Source organism: Mauremys mutica, chromosome 2, assembly GCF_020497125.1.
Source record: "Mauremys mutica isolate MM-2020 ecotype Southern chromosome 2, ASM2049712v1, whole genome shotgun sequence".
NCBI classification, from domain to species: domain Eukaryota; kingdom Metazoa; phylum Chordata; order Testudines; family Geoemydidae; genus Mauremys; species Mauremys mutica.
This window is the reverse complement of record NC_059073.1, coordinates 69,180,384-69,202,865: the sequence shown is the minus strand read 5'-3', so window position 1 is coordinate 69,202,865 and position 22,482 is coordinate 69,180,384. Positions and strand designations below refer to the sequence as shown.

The window sequence follows — 22,482 nt, the reverse complement described above, 5'->3', positions numbered from 1 at the left end:
TGTGGACATGCAACAACAGCGTTAATTAAAGGGCATAACTTTTGCCCACAAAACTTTGTAGCGTAGACAAGGCCTTAGACATAGTCCTCCCCCCACCCCCATTATTTTTAGAAAAAGTCACAGACAGGGTCATGGGCATCCGTAAATTTTTGTTTATTGCCTGTGGCCTATCTGTGGCTTTTACTAAAAATAATGGTGGAAAAAAATCTTAACCTTAGTCATCAGTATTAGACAATCCCACCTCAGCAATTTAAGAAGTCAGGAATTGGAGATGGACCAATCTTTACAATTAAGATGATAAATAAGAAGAGAAAACATAAGATTTACTTACATCATAAAAATATCAAGCATAATTGGGTCAAGAGATCTAAACTGCCCGAGTAATGTATCATTCTTAGAAGTCTTAATATGACCGTAACCCCTTCAAGCTAAATTCAAATCTTCCACTGTCATTTTTCCCTCCGCCCCCCAAAACAAAAATGCAGTTTTAAGCACTCAAGAAAAACGTTACATTGGCACAGTTAAAGTCCTAGCTTTCTCTTTAGAGAAAAGCTGAGGAAAACAAAGAGGGAGAATCTCATTAAGAAGTTTAAAGCCACAGCAAGATAGTGTTACTGCAGTTGCAGGACTCAGTTGACATTAGAGAGTACAGTTGGCAGCAAAGCACTCAAATTCACTTCTAAAATGACTGGGAGGAGGGATGGAATCGACTACCTGTTTTTATACTGTTAAACAGTGTGTTGTAGCATCATTTTGTTAACAGTGGAAATTTTGCTCTTGTACAATTAGATTAGATACAGTAGAACATTATGATGTATGATGACCTGATGTTTTTTAAACTAAGGAAATGGTATATGGTATCAGAATTAGAATAAGTAACCAAAAGATGAATCTAAGTAACTGTTTTCCCTACTCCACCATTTGTCAGCTTCTCTAAATGGTTTCCCCAACTTGCTTTCAAAATTAACAAAAACAAAAAACCCACACCTCCCCTGAGCCAATTATAACCATCAAATAGCTATTAAAAATCTATGAAAGAGCAATGGGTTTAAGAACAAACCCTCTGTACATCAGCTTTTATATCATAAAAAAATAGGTAAAACCAAAAGCCATTTTGTAAGCACAATATTCAACCCTTTTATTTCCATGTTTATTTATTCAGAAATATTTGGCATTCAAGGAATGCAAATTATAACTTTTGGTACAGTGCTATGTAGCATCTACACCACCTTTTACTGTGAACTATGGTTCTGAGAAAAACAAAGTGGATTACAAATCAAGGTACTCTAAAGCCTTAGAACACTGGTTGAAATATCAAGTTAAAATAAAAACTAGTGCCAAAATAAAACGTTATCCTGGGCTTCCCTTTTAGTAGCTATGATAGAAGTGTTACATTAAAAATTTATATAAGAGGTACTATTGTAGGCCCCAACTGCACTGTAAATGTTATATTTCACCAGCATGCCTAAATATTGTACTGCCATGGTACAACAGGGTTTGCTTTATGTGGAAGAGACCAAAGTGTTGTTGTAACCAAAGTAAGGACCTGTGCTCCAGCCCTTGTAGAGGATAATGTTACAGTATGATCCCTTACCATGCTGAACACATGAGCAAGATCAAACTGTTATATCCAAGCTGGGCTAATACCATGTTTAGGAACACAGCATAATCATGGTAAAATGGATAGTGTAGACAGGGCCTTAGTTTTATCACAAATAACCCAGATGTGCACTGTTTAAGTACTTTTAAATACTAGCTGGTCTGTGCAAAAAAAGTTATTCCTTTCTAATATGAAAACATCAGAAAGCTTGATGTTAATCAAGGGCCCAATTCTGCCAACTTCGAGGGAATGCCTCTTTGCGCTAGATTGTGAGACTCTAGGCACAGCCCTGCATGCCTCTGAATCACAATTCCTCCACGGCCTTCTCCTTAGGCCTCAGAGATAGTAATTTACGGCTGGCCTATACCCATAATAATGGCTTGATCCTGCAAGGTGTTGAATACTCTGGACCTGATGCAGCAAAACACCTAAGGATGCAGTAACTGTGAGCAAATAGTCTTGCTGACTCAAAGCTAGCCGCTGTGGCCAGCAAGTAGGGGGAGTGGAGCCATACCTTTGCCCATTCCCTGGTCACCTACTCTGGGGAGTGATTAAGCAGGTGAATATCCTCGTTTACTCCCTGATCTAAGTATATGTAGGGATGTAAGGGGAGTTATTATCCCTTCTTACCTTCCTTGGGCATGCAGTCTGTCCACAACCTAGCTCTATGCAAGTAGGGTTGGCAGAATCAGCCCCAAAGCAAGAAGTAGTCACATACTTACTAGGAAAAGTTTACATGGTCTCCCAATCCGAACCTTCGAAATAAATCTTTGCCTTAGTATTATTTAACATCTTATGCCCTATCTCTATGATGCATTCAGCTTTTACTAATATGCTAACTATGGCTATTTCTAGGATTAAATTTAACCCATGTTCTTTAATTAGTAGTAAAAGAGCTATCTTTTTAATCAGGTCCCAAGTAGTTTTAAAGTAGCCAGAAGGAAAAAACCAAAACATTGTACTCCTGCAAAATAATCTTACTAAAGCCATGCTAAATCGTTGACTTTAGTTCTTCAGTGAAGTTTGCAGTGAAGTTTAATTGTCCAGAATAAATCTGCCCACTGAAAAGGAGCATATGTTTTATTTTGCAACATAAGGAAGTCATTGATGTATTTAACCTCTTGATTTAAGAAGAACTATAAAGTTATTTTGTAGGCAGTGTCACACTCCTTTTACCATATGGATGATTATTGGAGCGAAGATTAAAATTTTTACCAGGGGAATATAAATTTTGCATAAATGGTCTATACTTGTACTGAATAAACTTAGAACTGAGAAAAAAAATTGTGTTTAAATGAACCTTTTAGCTTCCTTGAGATGATGAGACACCCACAGGTACTAAAAAGAAAAAAGTACATTTTAACTTGCTTTATTAAATATTATTCTTCCACCTCTCTAAGAAGACTCCCAGTTAGGCAGTTACATTTTCAGAAGAGAAAGGCCCAAAGATTTTAGTGGTGCAGCTATTTGTTATCTGACCTCAAAGGGCTAGTGTTTTGCCCCATATGAACTGGGCTAAAACTCGGAAGTGGAATTAATTAAAAAGTATCCTATTTCAAACTGAGGTACAGCAATGCCACAGGTCCCCAAAAATTTCCCAAACCCATTTTGGGTTATGGAAAAATGTTGTAATTTAATGCAGAGCTAAATTCCATGGTGAACTTAAAAGGTGAACATGTGGCCACAGACTGTTCAGAATTAGAGTGCTTACAGCGAAGAAGGAAAGAGTACATCTTTTGAAGGGAATTCATACAAGACAACCTTTAAGAAACCAGCAAGTTAATTTTGGAATTCTAAAAAACTGCTAGTTTAAATCCATATTGTAAGCTAAACCACCTACTTATTGTTGCCAACAACACTGTTGTATGTGTTTGTCTAGTAATTTAGTGAACAAAATGACATTAAAAGGAAAGGAGGCTGCTTCTACAGGGACAAACATTGAACTAATCTCACATTAGAGAAAAATCTAGCATGCACCTTTAACATTGCAAACGGAAAACAAGGACAAGTTTGTTAAAAACCCATACAAGGAATCACAATTTTCTTTTAAAAAGATATACAGAAATAATTACACTAATTAATAAACCACCAATATTCATGATTTTCTCATGTGAATTAAACTGGTTTAAGTTTTCAGAAAATATATCAGCAAACAAGTACAGAACATGTCTGATCATTCAAAAATACTGTTCTGTCAGAGGAACTGTTGAAAGCAGACACAAATGTGTATGCAACTTGTGCTTTTTATCCAAGGGAATATGGAACACATGGTCATAGGTTTCCAGCTAGATGAATTACAGCATTATCAAGTGACTACATAAATCAATCCTTTCTTCTACCTGATTCAAGTTGGAGCAGCTACAATACTGTAACAATGTGATGTGTTCCAAGAATCCATATGAAAAGTACCACTTATAATAATCTAAGTACCCATCTGGATTTTCTTTTAGTTTGCCTATATTCACAAAATATATTCTGTATATGCACCTTGAGTATAACTGTACGGAAAAGTCTCAAAAGATAAAAGATGGCATGAGACAGTTCAGTCGCCTTCCTAATTCTGAATTTGTAACCGCCACCAATGAAGAAGCCCAATGCTATATGTAGTCCCCCAAAAAACACTGAGAGGCCTTGGCTCTCAGTGCCTAGTCCCCTCGCAGGCTCTTCGCACGCCTGTTTCCTTAGGCGGAACATGTCGAGGCTGCAGAAACATTTGTGTACTCCTCAGCAGTTATGTTTGTTTATGTGATGCCTTCTCCAGATCTGGGAGTTTGTTAACCAACGCTTGATGATCCACATTGATACTGGCTAGGAGTCCCCCCTCATTGCCATCTGAGCCAGTATAACTGATTTCTTCGCCAGTCAGGGTAGTCATATGACCACCCAATGCTTTCAGCACGGCATTCCCGGCACATATATCCCATTTCTTGATGTATGTCACATGAATGTACACATCGGCTTTTTCTTGTTTCTTGTCAGGCACATCAAGGAGAGCTAAAACTTTATAGCCTAAAGATTAGAAAGGTAACACCAGTTAATGAAAACATCAACTTTCCTAATTCATCACAAAATAATGGCATTTATTAGCAATTACAAAAATGATTTTGTTAACTGTGTCATGTTAGTTGAGAATGTAACGGTGAATACAGCAGAAACCTTCACCTTCTGTTACACTTCCTGCAAGCTGCTGAAATCGAGATTTTTCCACTACGTAACACTTGAAACAAACAAACCCATTTTACACATGATCATTTCCTTTTCCCCAACACCTACTAGTTCATCAGATACCTAGACACATCAAGAGATGCATCAACAGAATCAGATTGTGTATGCATTTAACTAAATGACAGCATTTCACTCTTGGGCTTGTTTCCTTTACCACAATTGTATCACTTATCTCCACTTTACTCTCAAATGCACCATTTTGTTAATTCTAGCTGGCATGCATATCAAACATATTTCCAATTCATAAAAATTGCATGTAATCAGATTTCTTCATTTTACTGATTGACTTCATTCTTTTACAAAACTCCCTACTTGCTCATTTCACAGTACAGTTCATCCTCTTCATTCAAGCTAAACCTTTCCCCCTTTTTATATGCTACCAAATGGAATGGAATATCTGCTATATCACTTATAATTTCATCTTTCCTGCTAACCAGAACCAACTTCTTTAGACTCATTCTCTGACCCATGACAGCTCATCAACATGAGATATTAAGAACTGCATCCTTTCTAAAAAACAACAAACAAAAAACAGATATAGCGGTCCATACAAAGTTGGAAGATGCCCTTTTGCGAAATTCAGAAATTACCTGCAAAATGCAGGTACTTGAAGTGGGTAATTATGTCACACTTGTGCGTCCCCTTCATATAGGCACATTCCACCTATGCCATGAACCAATTTTGCCCAGACATTTAATATAAAAAACCCTCCAACCAATTTGTTTGCTTGTAGTTAGATCACTCCTGGAACTGACTATTAGATTCTTAAATCACTGAACTTCTTTTTCTTAAAATTTTCAGCTTCTACATCTGAAGCTATATTATCTTTTTATTGTTTTCTCACGCCAGTAAAACAGTGCAACTCCTCCTGTTTCTGTTCATGATTATCAGCCTTTTCTTAATATAGCAGCCAGTTTCACTCTGATCTTTTCTAATGTTCGGCATAGAGCAAAAGTCACCCCAAAATGCTCCTCTCTCAATGTACCCAGTACTCTCTTTTCGTTTGTTTCATGTTGTGCCTAATATTTGGGTACTTACTCCTTTTCCTGCCAACTAACCAGTGCTTTTAGTCACTCAGTCCCATCCCACAATCTGAAAGAAGTTTAAATTTGGGTTCTAGGTGCATGAAGTACAGTACTTCTGCTGAAAATTACTTGGTTTTGGTCACTTCTCCAGTTAATAACTATTTCCTTACTACGTAATCCACAAGCAATAAAATGTCTGGAATGCTTAAAAAGGTAACAAACCTGCTCCACCTGCTGGGATGATCACAGTTTTATTTCCAAATGTTTGCCGTGCTACCTGCTCTACTTTTCCTGCATGAGAGCGGGACACAATAATCCTTGGAGTTCTCTCACTGTAGGAGGAACGCGCTTTTACATTTGACCCACCATCCACCATTGCCCACGCTACAAAAGAAACATACATTCCATTAGTGGGTTTTAGTGCATTTTAGAACACTTTATGTCTAGTTAGGTTCAACTGTAATCTTTCATAATAAATTATTGTAAAACTGGAAAAAATGTGATTGTAAAATTCACAGGGAGATTCGGGGACAGATGTAATGTAGATGATATTACCTGAAATTCCTTTAGCTCATTCTTTTAAATTGACTACATTGCAAATGGATTGTGAAATTTTACTTTTTATTTCCTTCCCATCAGTCAACAAAATACTGTCATTTTTCAGATCAAGAGAAGAATATGAACATGTTTATTTTCAGAAAACATTGATTGATTCAGGAGACTGAATTCAGGATGCATAGCCTTCCGCTTCTAGATCACTGGTTCAAAACCACCCCTTGATAGACTGTGTCCAAAAGCCATTACAATTTGACATTTATTTGGTGATTTCAGCACAGTAGAGAGGCTGAGACTACGTGGGCAGAGACTGAACTAACCTGTAATCTTTAAATATGGTTCCCCCTTATTGATTTATATCTATGTGGTAGAGCAGGATCATGACAAAACAAAGGGTTATGGCATTTCCAGTTTGGATAGTTACTCTCCACAACCCCTAATCTTGAGTAATAGAACTAATGAAATTTTTACATTTTAAAAAAAATCTTAATTGGATGCCATTCCTGAAGATTTCTGATGGGCTATCCTTTCAGATTCCTTTTTTTAAAAAGAAAGAATGTGGCAAATTCCCAGTTACAATTACAGAATTTTTGTTGGAAAGAAAATCACCTCTTCAATAATAGGTGTGGCAGGTGCTTCAGAAAAAGCCAAGATACATATAAATGTGAAAATAAAGTGCTAATGATAAACAACTGGAATTAAAGTTAGCATTTAAAGAATGTAATACTTAGGTGGGGAAAAGTCACAACACTAAATATTCTAATAGGTAGAAAACCTAGTTCATTTGAACGAGCTTAATTGCGGGGTTATTAGTCAGAGCTATTACGTAACTTCTCTGGACTCTAGAGGTCAGTATGGCCTAAGGGAAAAGGGAAACATGTCATCAGCCTCTGTTTTAACTACCCAGGAATATAAAACACATTTCCTTCAAATATACTCAACACTTAATTTGTTGTTTGAGCCTTTCACAAGTTACTGGCAATACCCTGTCCTTGGAATGTGTATGTTTAAACTCACATCCATCCTCATCAGTGCTTCAACAGAGTCAAGAGATTCTGTATGTGAGTGCTGCATGTTTGGAATACAGTAACTCCTCACTTAGCATTTTTCAGGAACATAACTACAATGTAACTTTAAGTGAGACAATGTGAAGTGAATTTACTTTCCCCATAAGAATTAATGTAAATGGAGGGTTAGGTTCCAGGGAAATTTTTTTTTGCCAGATAAAAGACTAATTTTGTATACACACACACACAGTATAAGTTTTAAACAAACAATTTAATACTGTACACAGCAATGATGATTGTGAAGGTTGGTTGAGGTGAAATCAGAGGGTAGAAGAGGGTGGGATATTTCCCACGGAATGCCTTACTGCTAAATGATGAACTAGCATTCGGCTGAGCCCTCAAGGGTTAACACGTTGTTAATGTAGCCTCACACTCTACAAGGCAGCTGGAATGGAGGGTGGGGAGACAGCATGGCAGAGAGAGACAGACCCACTGCGTGTGAGAGACAGACTCGCATTGCCCCCTTAAGTACACTAACCCCACTCTAAGTACATTGCCTTTTTAAGTAGATCAGCAAGTTGAGACAGCAGCTGCTGTCAGCAAGCTCCCTCTGTCCTGAGTCCTGTTGTGTCCCACCCTTGCTCTGTGGAGATAAGGTGCAGGAGCAGGGGGAGGTGACACTAGCACCCCTCTTGGGAGCAGTCGTATGGACTTCAATGAAACTGTGTGAACAAGGGGCTACTCAGTATAAGGGTGATAGAACAGAGGCCTATATATACAGTGTTATTTTTCTTTAGAGATTGTTCTTAATGCAGTGGTCCCCAACCTTTTCGTCTGGCGGGCGCCAGATGAAGGACTGTGGCGGCGGAGCATCCGCCAAAATGTCGCTGAATTTCTGCAGCATTTCGGTGGCAACACCTCTTGATGACGCTACTTGCCGCCGACAAGCGACGTCATCAAGAGGCGTCGCTGCCGAAATGCCGCCGAAATTCGGCGGCATTTCGGTGGACGCTCGACCGCCGGCCAGGATGCGGGCACATTTAGATGCCCCCGCAGGCGCCATGGCGCCCACAGGCACCGCATTGGGGACCCCTGTCTTAATGTTTCAGTGAAAGAGCTTCATCAACGACTGTATTTTTGGTTTATGTTTCTTCCATGTACCATTCTTCTGCCCCACAAAGATCACTTTTTCCTGTGTTTTGTGGGTGCCCCAATCTTAAGGATTTTGGACATTACCATAATATAAATAAGTAATAAGGACACATTTTTGTTTTCCTGTATTAAGTATTATTGTATCCATTTATAACTACAGATTCTCCCTCAAATGTAAAACTTTAACTGTACATCAGTGAAAATGGCAGAAAAAAAAATGAGAGATGCATACTGATACCTGTATATGCTGAGAAGGGCTTGTGTATTACTCCTATTACTGGTTCACCATTCACAGCCACACACACCATAGTAGTGACATATTGTCGAAGATCCTCTAAGGGCCAGGAAATCAGACAAATTAATTAGCTCAACATCACATAGGTTAAGAGCATCAAAAAAAAAAAAAAAAATCAAAACCACTGACTTTATAGACTTACATATATTGATACAATAAACTGAACAGCATTAGTAAATTAATAGATTGTACTGAGATCTTATCCTTCAAGCTTTATAAACAGCCTGCGTTTTAAATTCAATCCTTAAATCAAGATAGAAGAAGGCCATATCTTTTTAAAGTCATTCCACAGTTACCAAAATATTAAAGAGTATAAAGAGTAACACCCTCCCCCCCACAGTTTCCCCATACTTTCTATTGTTCAGTAGATGTGCATTCTGCTCCTACAGAACCCAATTCTGCCACCTGGTCATTAAGCAAAAGATTCTTATATGAAGGTGGCAGATTTGAGCAGAACAAATGCCTCCCATTCTCCACCTCATTTTACATTCTGTTTACTTTAGAGCTGAATGTTCTTCCTAGGTTTTGAATTTTCATATATGATTACCATCATACCAGTGCAATATTGTCAAGGAAAAGAATCACTGGTTTAGTTTTGCTGTAATTACTTACCCGTGTTTATATTGGTTAGGTTTTTAACTGTACTATATTGTATTTTAAATAGTTTGTGCAGCATCATGAGTCTTTTGGAGAAGGGGAAGATTTACAATTATGTGATGCATTTTAACTTCATGTCTGTTTCCTAATTCAAGCCCAGGAACAAGTATGAGCAGAGAATTCAACTGGAATTTAAAGTAATTTGTTTAGAATATAGCATCACTGGCTATTCAAGCATAAAAAATAGGTATTAATCAACTGCACCCATAAGTGACAAATATCATCAGATGTATTTTAGTGTCACCTAGCTCGAGAGTCAACACAGAACTAAGCTTTTAAACAGCTGTGGCCAAGATATTTACCTGAGATCTCATTTTTAAGAGTAGTTCAGCAAAATCACAACAGCTCTAATAAACAACTCTTGTATAAAATTTCTCTTGAAAATACATTATATTTTTGTCTACTAAGTAAATATTTAGCTCAATTAAAAAAAAAAAACAGAACAGTTACCTGTGTATTCATGCGTGGCGTCTAATGGATCGATCCAGACTGTCACACTTTCTGCTGGAACCTCTTTAGACTGTATTTTTTCCTTTATGTCTTCAGGAATACTGCGATCCCAGAAAATTCTCTCCTTATCAGGTGCATCAACGTGTTCTTCAGTATTTATCTATGTTAAAAATTATACAAACAGACACATTAACCTAAAGTGTTGTACCAGGATGATCTACCAAATATTTGTGCACATAATGGAAATTAACAGCCTTCCCTTTCTCCTTGAAGAATTTCATTTCTAACTCAATGTGGGTGGGAGAGGGGAGGTGAGGGAGGAAATCCCAAAACATTTAATGAGTTTGGAGACCAAATCATACCTCTGAACCTTCAGATCTGCCCAGGTGCAACGCAGAAATTGTGACAAGTGACCAAAATGTTGAACTCCTGTATTTTGCTGCAAGCTATCCATATTTCCAGATCATGGTGTTTAACTATAAACCCTGCTATTAAGGATATTTTCCTCACTGTGTGAATTAAATAAACCACTTTTTAAAAATGTAAACTTCAGACACTTCAGTAACATTCCTGATGGACTCTGAAGGGAGTCATTCCTCACAAAAAACGGCCTTCTGCTATACAAATCTCTCGCTTCCCTGCAGCTTTCTAAACACATCTAAAGGTGGTGAATAGCCATTCACGAGTAGCCTATCAATTATTTTCTTATATAAAAAAGGCAACTTAATTGCAACCTACAAATTCAAAACTACCGTATATACTCGATCATAAGCTGGTTCGTTTATAAGCCGACCCCCCCCTAAGATGGATAAGTAAAAATGGAAAATTTTTATAACCTGTTTATAAGCCAATCCTATAATTCAGGGGTCAGCACACTTTGGCTCCCAGGCCATCAGGATAAGCCGCTGGTGGGCCAAGATGGTTTGTTTACCTCGAGCGTCCGGCATGGAGGTAAACCTTAGTAAACAAAGTGTCCCAGCGCTCCAGCTGCTTACCTTGACAGGCTGGGACAGCAACTGGCAGGGAAATTTTTTTTGGTGGGGGTGGAGAGAAGCTGGGAGTCAGGGGAGTAACCCCTGTGACCACACCCCACATGACCCCACCCCTAGCCTGGGACCCCCACACTCTTCCCATCCCATCCCTTCCCACCTTATCTGGGGAGGATGTCTCTGACCTGCTGGAGCTGCTCCACAGTCCAGCCTGCATAAAGCATTACAAGAACCTCACACGGGTTCATTTTCCTGCTCTGGGCAATTCCTTAACAACAGTTCATTAAGTCTTTTTTTACATCACCCACTCTCCTCCCAAATGTGCTTGAATATTAGCCAGTTGTCCATGAAAGGTGCATTAAATAAGACATTTTTCCCAGTTTGGGATGCAAAACTACAGCTATACCCTATAAAGTCTTTCAATTATACTGAAAATTGAAGATATAATTTATTTTTGTAATTAAGTATGTGAATAGTCAAATCCTTTTGGCTGATTTTTAAGGAAATACATTTTTATATAGTTTAAAAGATAGCAACTGCAGCTAATGGAAAATGCAATATTTCTAAGGAAGAAATGGCTTCCTTGTTCCAAACACAATGAGCCCATCATACAATGCTAAACTTTGAAAAAGAGTAAGAAATTCACTGAAAGTGATAAAATTAAGTTCACAATAAGTAATTCCATAAACAACCTAATTATAGGAACTAAAGTAGGAGAATGTTAAATAAATCCAAAAAGTTATTTATCTACATATGAAGTGTAAATAACAGATGGAGGTATGTAAGCACTCCCAAATACAAATCCCACTATTATTTCATTAAAACTGCAGATTAACTTATTAAAATACTGTCTGCTTGTAATTTAAAGATAGCCTTTACCAATTAGGCATATGTGCAGAAATTAGGCTTAATACTTTCACTCCAACTCACCCTTTACAGGAACTGCAGAGGATTTATCAAGATTTTATGGTCAACAGTTTCGAAAGCCCCTGTTGAAACTAACAAAACCAACAAGAATGCCAACTTTGTCCACTAACAGAAAGTCAACCAACAAGATCAGTGGAGTAACCACCTAAAGCTAGACTGAATGCTCTCAAAACAGTCAGAAGATTCTCTATTATGCTAGAATTGCTTAGCCACATGAAGTTGCTTTCTCACTTTGGGGGGGAGGGGGCGGCGCTATGCGGGGGGGGGGCAGGAGGAGGAAGAGAGTTTACCTGGAGATAAAAGCAGACAGAGACAGGAATAAATAAATATATAGCATGGCTCATAAAGCCTCTCAGTTGAGGGAATCCTGGTACTTTATGCACCGACTGAGATTACTGATGTTTTCTTCAAGATTACCAGCCATGAGGGTCATAAATGCAAGACCCAGTTCAGAGCTCCCTGAAGCACACAATCTCATTGCCAACACTCCTTAAAATGGATGGCACATTTATCCCCTCACTCAACAACCCTGATCTGCTCTCATGACGGTAGCTCATCCACTCCCATATATGATGAAGTAGATAAACTCTTGCAGTGATAAGAAACTGTTTCTAAGCAAAGGCATGACCTCAGCCATGTTTAATCTCAGTTTGTTTCTAATTAATATAAACCTTATTTCCCCCAACCTTTCTTCACAGGTACCTCAGAAGTGTAACAGTCTTTGTTGCTGTCACCTGGACTCTTTCTTGTTCTAAATTTCCTGCAGCTCAGTATCCTATGTAAAATAATTAAGAGCTGCTGTTCACTTCTTAGTAGACAAGTGTCCCCATCACAAAAAAAGTCACCACTCTAGCTTGCCACTTCTCTGCATATTTCAGCAGATAGGACAGAATTGGATGGGCATAGAGAGTTAATCATCATCTTCTTAAAGGCAACCTAATCAGATCAGATTTGAGGCACATGGGTGAAACAGCATGCAGAAGCTTGCACTATTCTGTGCTGTTCTTCATTTATGGACAGAGGAATTCAGTCTCAAAGGTCTCTGTCTGGAAATTTAAAATAAAAATACCAACTGAAATAGTTTTAAATACATTTGAAAAGATAATCACAGAACACACTGCACCATGATGTTAAGGGCCTGAATTAATATATTTTCTTCAGTGAGCTTTAAATGGGAGATTCACTTCAGTGCAGGGGACCTGCATAAAGCCCAAGACAATATCTGTCAGTGGAATTTTGGGTTTACATCTTAGCTCACTGTTCTACTTAGCTACTTGCTGGAGATTGCCAAAAAAGGAAACAATGTCACAAAAGTACTAAAACAACGCAACTGCCCAAATCATATAACTCATAATTCTATAATGATTTGCATTCCCTTTCACATGAGGCCCAGGACTGCAAAAGTAGGGTGGCTACAGCTAAGGTTTGAGGTATACTGGAGGAAGTCATGCCAGTGAATACACTGAAAAAGGCAGCGGCCCTGTGGAAAAATGTATGGTTGCTAATTATATGATCACATACTAACAAAATGCATAAACACAAAGAGGCAGAACTGGCAACTGTTATTCTGGCATTTTCTAACTTTTGAGTGTGCAACTTTACAACCTAAATAACCCTCTTTTAATGCAGTGTTTGTATGTCATCATATGTTTTATGCTTTAAGACAGTAAGCCCTTTGTGACATACCATGCCTTCATGTCTGAATAGCAACCAGTCCCGGGGAGCACCAGTCCCCGCAGTAATACAAATATTAATGAATAACCCTCATTAAAAGGTGATCAGGCTTATTGTAGCATATAATAAAAATTAATTGCTACTCCTTGCTCCTATTTAACTTTGCTACTGTAACTGGTGTGAATTTAGCCAGCTGACATCAAACAGAATAACTTGAATAAATTGGATTTTTTTCCCCATTCTGCATAGAATGGAGCCTCACTGCATTTTTTTTTTCTAAGAGAAAAAAAAACAAAAAGGTACAACATTTTCTATGGATTTCTCTCCCCTGCAGATTTTGAGTGCTTTTATTTATAAATCAGAGGTGTCAGAAATCCAAGACTCTTTACATGTTTATTTCAAATCCCGTAACTAGGAAGCATAACTCTTCCTTTTCTATGGATAACGAGGTCTTAACAAGAAACTCTGCTTTAAGTACTGACTGTTAACATTACAAAGAAGAAAAGCATGTAAAGTAGTGTAGTGCAGAGTAGATAGTACCGCTGGGAATACAGTGGCTCATTAGTTCTTATGTCTACTTTGATCAAACGACAAAACACTATTTCCTATCATCTAATTAGGCTATTTTTTAACACTGGAAAATTACAATAATGCTGAAAATGTAATAAAGTTTCTGCTCTTTAAATAAACTGTGTCTGAGGCTATGTCTACACTTAATCCGCTAAAGTGGCATAGCTGCAGGTGCACCACTGTAGCGCTTCAGTATAGACATTCACTACAGCAATGGGAGATGGTTCTCCCATTGCTGTAGTTAAGCCACCCCACAAGAGGTGGTAGCTAGGTTGGTGGAAGAATTCTTATATCAACCTAGTATTGTCTACAATGGAGGTTAGGTTGGTATAGATGCATCTCTCACGGGTATGGACTTTTCACACCCCGAGAGATGTAGCTTTGCCAGTGTAAGTTTTCAGTGTATACCAAACCTGATTTAAGTCCCTATTCCTGCAAAGAAAAGCATTCCTGGACCCATGTAGGGAACCACTGATTTTAACAGAGCTTCACATAGGGGTTGGCCCAAATGCTTCTCTTTGCAGGATTGAAGCCTTAGAGCACTAAAACCAAAATAGCGCATACTTGACTTATGCCCCGTAGTGAATGCCTTATTTAAAATAAAATAAAAAAAAAATCTTGCAAACAGTATCTTTGAGTTTTGTTTTCATAAGTGTTAACCAACATCAATTAATCTTAACATTTTAGTTTTTTGGTCACAATCCATCCTATTAATAATGCTGAGAATTACTATTTCGGGTTAATGAAGGAAGTGTAAATCCACATAAAATAAAGTCAGGTTTTTCATGGTTAACTGAATAAGTGAACCATCACTATCCATATGAAGAACCCACGCACAAGAGTTACTTGTTAGCTACAGAAGAGAAAAATGTGGTGCAGAGAATCATTATCCACATAGTCAAATCTCCTGCTTTCTGGAAAGAACTGTTTCCAGTAGAAATATCAAAAATGGCATTTTCACGTTTTCTTTGAGACTACCTATAAAAACAGATCTCAAAAATTATTTGCATTAAAGGTATATAATTTTGGTATATCAATATTTCTTGCCTTGCTGCAAAACTTGGTCCTTTGCTAACTGACAAGAAGATATCGCAGCAAGGGATGCCACAAACACACAGGCACTTGCATAACATTACTCATGCAAGTTATTTGTGTACCTAAGTGTTTCCACAGCTGTACTGTGTGTCTATTTCTTTGCCACTGTAGCAGTTTAAGTATCGACATACCCTCAAGTCCCAGTTTCTTTAAAGAACAGAAACCTTCATTACCTTTTCAGTATTACTGTAATTTTCCAGTCGGAGCAACTTTCAAGGTCTCCAGAAAAATATTACTCCTAACTTATTTTGAGCATATTAATTTACAAACAAATTGGTTTCACCAGTCAAAAGTTGCTGGCATTAGAAAGTGGGGTTTATAATGGAAATTTAGATTACCTTTAGCTCAGAGGGTAATAGCAACCAATGCTTCCATAACAAAAGACATTTTTGTTTTTAAACAAACAAAAAAACAGGTTCAGTCTCCTGTGACAACCTAACTCCTACTATTGCTTCTGCCTTTCACACACCACCACCACAAAAACCAATGCTAAGGAACATGACATAATATTTTACAAAAAGAGATCTACCCTGTTGGGTTGAAGATCAATGGAGCTATGACAACTTTCACCAGCTGAGATCTACATCCACATATTTGTGTGTCAACCTTTTGCACAGACTGTACAGAGTGTTCACCTTCTCTTAGTTGTAATTTATATATCATTACTGCTAAACAGGAGTTAATAGTATAAAGAATTATTTTAAATGTTTCATCTTGTACATACAAGCTTCCCTCAATTTAATTTAAGAGCTGTAAAGAGGCAGAGAAGGAAAGCATATCAATTTACTTTTAAAGTGAATATGCTGGGATGATTCAAAGCATTAATACTCCTAATCAAAATGCCTCAAGTTTTTGCACTCATGAACTGGAGACTAACTTCAGTTCTTTTTTAAAGTTGTATCAAGCTGAGATCCAGCATCACCATCTATCATCAATTCCCTCATCAAGGCCCTGATCCTGTACTCCTCATTCTGGAGTGAAGGATGAATTCCAGAATGAGGGTGGAGTTGGGGGGAAAAGAAAGTGGCGGGGGCTGCGTGTGTGAGAGAGAGACACAAAACCACCATTTTTTTTTTCACAAAAGAGTGCCCTCAGGGCATGGCAAACAATTTACAGATCTGTCTGAAGATAAGACTCTTCCTCAAGACGTTAAACACGATGTACAAATTCAGTCTAAACATGATGTACAACTTCAGGAAAAGAGGGAGGTGAGATAAAATGAAGAAAATTGTAAATGAACTGATGTTTAGCACACTTCTTATCTGTTTTGGAGTTTTTGTTTGGATACTTTTTTATATATATATATATATATATATATATATATATATATATATATATAAAAAGATTTTCTTCCTAGCTTAGTAATAGTTTAGCTTTTTGGAAGAAGTGTCTTAGTATGTTTACTACATCTTTGATGTACTAATTCATAAGATTATGTGATTATTACCCATATTACATGGCCAATGTATTGTGTGTCACTTGATATTCCCATTACCAGAGATATTTCATTACATTTAGTCAATCACCAGTCAGAAGACTTCTCCTACTGGGGTCCCCAACGTGGTGCCCGTGCCCGTCATGGTGCCCACCATGGTGCCCGCCGGGGCATCTAAGTGCGCCTGCATACAGGCGGCAGACGAGCATCTGCCCAAATGCTGCCGCCAAGCTGCGCCATCCAGAGGCGTCGCTGCCGAAAATCAGCAGCATTTCGGCGGCAACACCTCTGGATGACGCTGCTTGTCAGCGGAATTTCGGCGGATGCTCATCCGCCACCACGATCCTCTGATGGCTCGTCGTCTGGTGCCTGCCAGACGAAAAAGGTTGGGGACTACTGGTTCAGAGTTTGTGCAGTTTGAGGCAGGTAGAAAAAAGACATGACTTAAGTCCCCCATTAGTTACCCATAAAAAAAACACCTTTTAAGTTGCCTAAGGTAACTAAATGTTGTTATAGCATTCCCTAAACTACGTATATGAAGTTTTAGGTAATACTGTGATGTGTTAGCTAATTACTAAGGCAAAAGTGGAGAGGTTTGAAGAACAAATAAATACTAATTTTGAAGAAGTGGAGAAGCTTCAGAGTTATGGTGTGGGGCTGAGCAGCAGCTGGGCAGCAGGGCAGCCCGACCCCTGGCTTGTTATACCCATTGCCCACATAGCTGTGCATTTTATTTTTCCTTTGTAAGTGTAATACTTTGTACTTGTCTTTACTGACTAATTCTCCAACTTACTAAGATCCTCACTCCAAAGATGTGAGGGAGATTCCCACACCCAAACCATTCTTTCTAGGTGACAAATATAAGGAACTGTCCCAGACTGAGGTATCAAAGGAGATTTTGGAACAAACTGGTCAATTAAACACTAATAAGTCCCCAGGACCAGATGGTATTCAACCAAAAATTCTGAAGGAACTTTTGGTTGAAATTGTATGAAATTGAATAACTACTAACTGTGGTATGTAGCCCTATCGCTTAAATCAGCCTCTGTACCCAGACGTCTGGAGGGTAGCTAACATAACACCAATTTTTAAAAAAGGCTCCAGAGGCAATTACAGGAAGGTAAGCCTAACTTCAGTAATAGGCAAATTGGTTGAAACTGTGCTAAATAACAGAATTATCAGACACATAGATGAACACAATATATTGGGGAAGAGTCAACATGGCTTTTGTAAAGGGAAATCATGCCTCACCAATCTATTACAATTCTTTATCAACCAGCACGTGGACAAGGGTGATTCAGTTAATATAGTGTTCTTGGACTTTCAGAAAGCCTTTGGCAAGGTCCCACCCCAAGGGCTCTTAAGCAAAGTACGCTGTCATGGGATAAGAGGGAAGTTCCTTGAAAGGATCAGTAACTAATTAAAAGATAGGAAACAAAGGTAGGAATAAATAGTTTTCATAATGGAGAGAATTAAATAGTGGGGTCCTCCAAGGATCTGTATTGGGACCAGTGCTGGTAAACATATTAATAAATTATCTGGTAAAGTGTAAACAGTGAGGTGACGAAGTCTGCAGACAATACAAAATTATTCAATATAGTTATGTCCAAAGCTGACTGCAAAGAGTTACAAAGGGATCTCTCTAAACTGGGTGACAAAGTACTGCACATTGGAAAATATAATCCCAACTATACATACAAAATGATGGGGTCTAAAATAGCTGTTACCACTCAAGAAAGATCTTGGAGTCACTGTGTCTCTAAAAACATCTGCTCATGTTGCAGCAGCAGTCAAAAAAGCTAACAGAATGTTAGGAACTACTGGGAAAAGCATAGGTAATAAAACAGAAAATATCATAATGCTACTATGTAAATATATGGCATGCCCTCACCTTGAATACAGCATACAGTTCAGGTTGCTCCACTTCAAAAAAAGATATCTTGTAATTGGAAAAAGTACAGTACAGGAAAGGGCAACAAAATGATTAAAAAGACTGGGACTGTTCAGCTTAGAAAAGAGACAACTAATGGGGGTTGATACTATACATATCTACAAAATCATGAATGGTGTGGAGAAAGTGAATAAGGAAGTGTTATTTACCCCTTCACATAACACATGAACCAGGAGTCATCCAATGAAATTAATAGTCAGCAGGTTTAAAACAAACAAAAGGAAGTACTTCTTCACACAACAGTCAACCTCTCAAAATCGTGAAGGCCAAAGCATAACTGCACTCTAAAGAGAATTAGATGAATTCATGGGTGATGAATAATAGTCATTGATGGACCTAAGATGATCAGGGATGCAACCACATGCTCTGGGTGTCCCTAAACCTCTGACTGCCAGAAGCTGGAACTGAAGGACAGGCGATGGATCACTCAATAATTGCCCTGTTCCATTCATTCATTCTAAAGCATATGGCACTGTCCACTGTCGGAAGACTGGATACTGATCTAGATGGACCATTGCTGTAGCTATTCTAACGTTCTTAAGCTTGTTTAGATTTCTAATCTAATCCTCCAAAGTGCTTGCAATCACTCTCAGCTTGGTGTCGTAAGCAAATTTTATAAGCATGCTCTTCACTCCATTATCCAAGTCATTAAATGAAAATATTGATTAGTATTGGACCCAGGACAGACCTCTAAAGGACACCACTAAATACACCCTTCCAGTTTGACAGGCACCATGGACAACTAATCTGAGAGTAACAAATTTATTTGGGCATAAGCTTTTGTGGGCTAGAACCCACTTCATCAGATGCATGAAGTGAAAAATACAGGAGCAGGTATAAATACATGAAAGGATGGGGGTTGTTTTCCCAAGTGTGAGGTCAGTCAAACAAGATAAATCAATTAACAGCAGGATACCAAGGGAGGAAAAATAACTTTTGAAGTGGTAAGAGAGTGGCGCATTACAGACAACTGACAAGAAGGTGTGAGTAACAGTAGGGAGAAATTAGTATTGGGGAAATTAAGTTTAGGTTTTATAATGACCCAACCTCTCCAGTCTTTATTCAATCCTAATCTGATGGTATACAGTTTGCAAATTAATTCCAGATCTGCAGCTTCACGTTGGAGTCTGTTTTTGAAGGGGTTTTTTGTTGAAGAATTGCCACTTTTAGGTCTGTTATTGAGTGACCAGAGAGATTAAAGTGTTCTCCTACTGGTTTTTGAATGTTATGATTCCTGATGTCAGATTTGTGTCCATTTATTCTTTTGCATAGAGACTGTCCGGTTTGGCCAATATACATGGCAGAGGGGCATTGCTGGAACATGATGGCATGTGTCACATTGGTAGAAGTGGGTTCCAGTCCACAAAAGCTTATGCCCAAATAAATTTGTTAGTCTCTAAGGTGCCACAAGGACTCCTCGTTGTTTTTGCTGATACAGACTAACACGGCTACCACTGTAATTTGAGAGTACAGCTTTTTAGCCACTTGTGCACCACTATATAGTAATTTCACCTAGACCACATTCCCTAGTTTGCTTATGAGAATGTCATGTTGAACAGTGTCAAAAGCCTCATTAAAAATCAAAATCTATCAGGTCTACAGCTGCCCCCCTATCCTCCACTAGGCCATAATCCTGTTAAAGAATTAGGTTGGTTTGGGATGATTTGTTCCTGACATATCCATGTTGTCTTCTTCTTATCACCCTATGACAACACATTTAGGGTAGTACGTGGTACTACCTTACACTAGTGATCATGTCAAAATATGCAAGCAAACTTTTTTATTTCCCAACTCCACCACAATCCAGATGTGTAATATGCCTCTCTTCATTCAACCTACTGAGCGACAAAAGCCTTTATAGCACTTTGGGGCAGAATGTATTAAAACTGGAAGTTTCATATTAATGTGCCTACTGTTTGCAGTACAACTGTATTTATATAAAACATGGGTTCTCCATCTGGGGATCACAATAAGGTGTCCTGCTCTTCTTATACTGTATTACTTATACTGTATTACTAAGGTCTTTTCTACACTAGAAAGTTGTGCTGCTTTAACTGCACTGAAGTAGTTCAAGCAATATAAACCTGTAGCATGGACACAGTTATACCACTATAAAGATACCTCATACTAGTAAAGCTAATCCCACATAGGAAAGAGAATAAACTATACTTGTACAAGACATCTTTATAATAGTGTAACAGCATCCTCACTATGGGTTGTACCTAGTGCAGGGGTTCTCAAACTGGAGGTCAGGACCCCTCAGGGGGTCACGAGCTTATTACATGGGGGGTTTCAAGCTGTCAACCTCCACCCCAAACCTCACTTTTCCTCCAGCATTTATAATGGTGTTAAAAATATTTTATAAAAGTGTTTTTAATTTATGGGGGGGGGGGGAGGGTGTCACACTCAGAGACTTGCTATGTGAAAGGGGTCACCAGTAAAAAAGTTTGAGAGCCACTGACCAGGCCTGCTTGGTATGGTACTCTATCCCCCTCTTGCGACTAGAGACTGATGAGCCTGTTACACTGGCCAAGAGAGATGTGTCTTTTAGCTCATGCAGTAGAGGCTCACGCATTAAGCGCCAGTGGTCCCAGGTTTTATGCAGATGACAACTGGGGTCGGCATTACACTAGGGCAACCAGTACAAGAAAACATAAAATCACACCCCTAACTGAAAGAGTTATACCAGTACAAAAGTTGGGTGCAGCTCAGACCTTAGCATGAGAGGATCCTGGCAAGGAAAAGGGTGAGAATCACTGACAAAGTATTTCAGGGGCCCCCCAGTTTAAACAAACAGAAAGTTGCCATTACAGGACACTGAGCTACCGGTTCAAATGATTTGTGATTCGGGACGCGGGTGTGCTGGATAAGGAGGCGGGGCCAGGGAAGAGATTCCCACAAAGGGGGGAGAGGGGCAGCTATGCAGAGGGGGGCTGGAGAGACACGTGGCTCCCTCCGTTAAGGGCAGGGGGCCCCGAGCAGGGCCTCAGGGCGCGGGACCCACCTGCACGCTGGGGAAGCTGTTCTTGAGCAGGTAGAACATCTTGCGGTTGGACAGCACGTCCCCGCTGGTCATCTTCTCCTCGGCCCCCTCGCGGGTCTTGCCCTTCGCCTTCTCGTTGAGCACGTTGCTTTCCCGGACGCGCTTCACCTCCTCGCCCCCCCTGACGGCGGCCAGCACGGACACGGCCAGCAGCTCCCGCAGGTCCACGGGGCCCTCGGGCACCGTGTCCGAGGGAAGGTCGTGCCCGCCCCCGGCCCCCAGCACGAAGAGCGCGAGGCGGCCGGCGAGGCGCCCGGCCAGGAGGCCGGAGTAGAGGTGGTAGAGGACGCCGAGGCCCAGCAGACAGAACACGGCCACCCCCAGCGGGGAGAGGCGGATCCCCATGGGGGCCATGGCCGGGGGCGGGCGCACCCAGCCCGGCAGCGGCCCGCAGGCAGCGCCCGGCGGCGTCTCTCGCTGCTCAGCTGGCTCCCGGCTCCACGTTCCCCGGCGAGCGGAGGTGGAAGGCGGCGGAGCGTGTGTATCCGGGTGAGGCTGGGGCGGGGCGCCGGGCAGCTGCCGGGGCCCGCACTGAGCATGCCCGAAGGAGGCTTCGGCAGAGCGGCGGGCTGGCCCCTGGGCACCGGGGGGAACTGGGTGACTCTGGGGCTAGGCGCTCAGAGAAGGGGCCGCGCGGTGAGAGGGGAGCCCCTAAAATAGGGGCGAGGGGCTTAAGGCCACAGTGAAGTCCAGCGTGCAGAGGGTTCAGTGCTTCAACTCCTGAATCAGGCCCACGAAGAGAATCATGCGGGGTTGGGTTTCTAAAAGTATAAATGTTGGGTTCCTTTTATTTGCCTTTGAGCCTTTAGGGTCCAACCAGGCCATGTTTTCG

At 39.9% G+C, this 22,482-nt stretch overlaps 1 protein-coding gene across 1 annotated transcript; it reads right to left on the bottom strand.

Annotated features, from left to right (window-relative positions):
* Positions 1-1,112: 1,112 nt before the first annotated feature.
* On the bottom strand, positions 1,113-22,258 carry BPNT2 (3'(2'), 5'-bisphosphate nucleotidase 2). The gene is made up of 5 exons (XM_045006456.1): positions 21,612-22,258; positions 9,967-10,126; positions 8,803-8,898; positions 6,073-6,234; positions 1,113-4,609 (listed from the first exon to the last, which is right to left on the bottom strand). Exons 1-5 carry the CDS (start codon positions 22,002-22,004, stop codon positions 4,332-4,334), a joined length of 1,089 nt encoding a protein of 362 aa, XP_044862391.1. The 5' UTR covers positions 22,005-22,258; the 3' UTR covers positions 1,113-4,331.
* Positions 22,259-22,482: the final 224 nt, after the last annotated feature.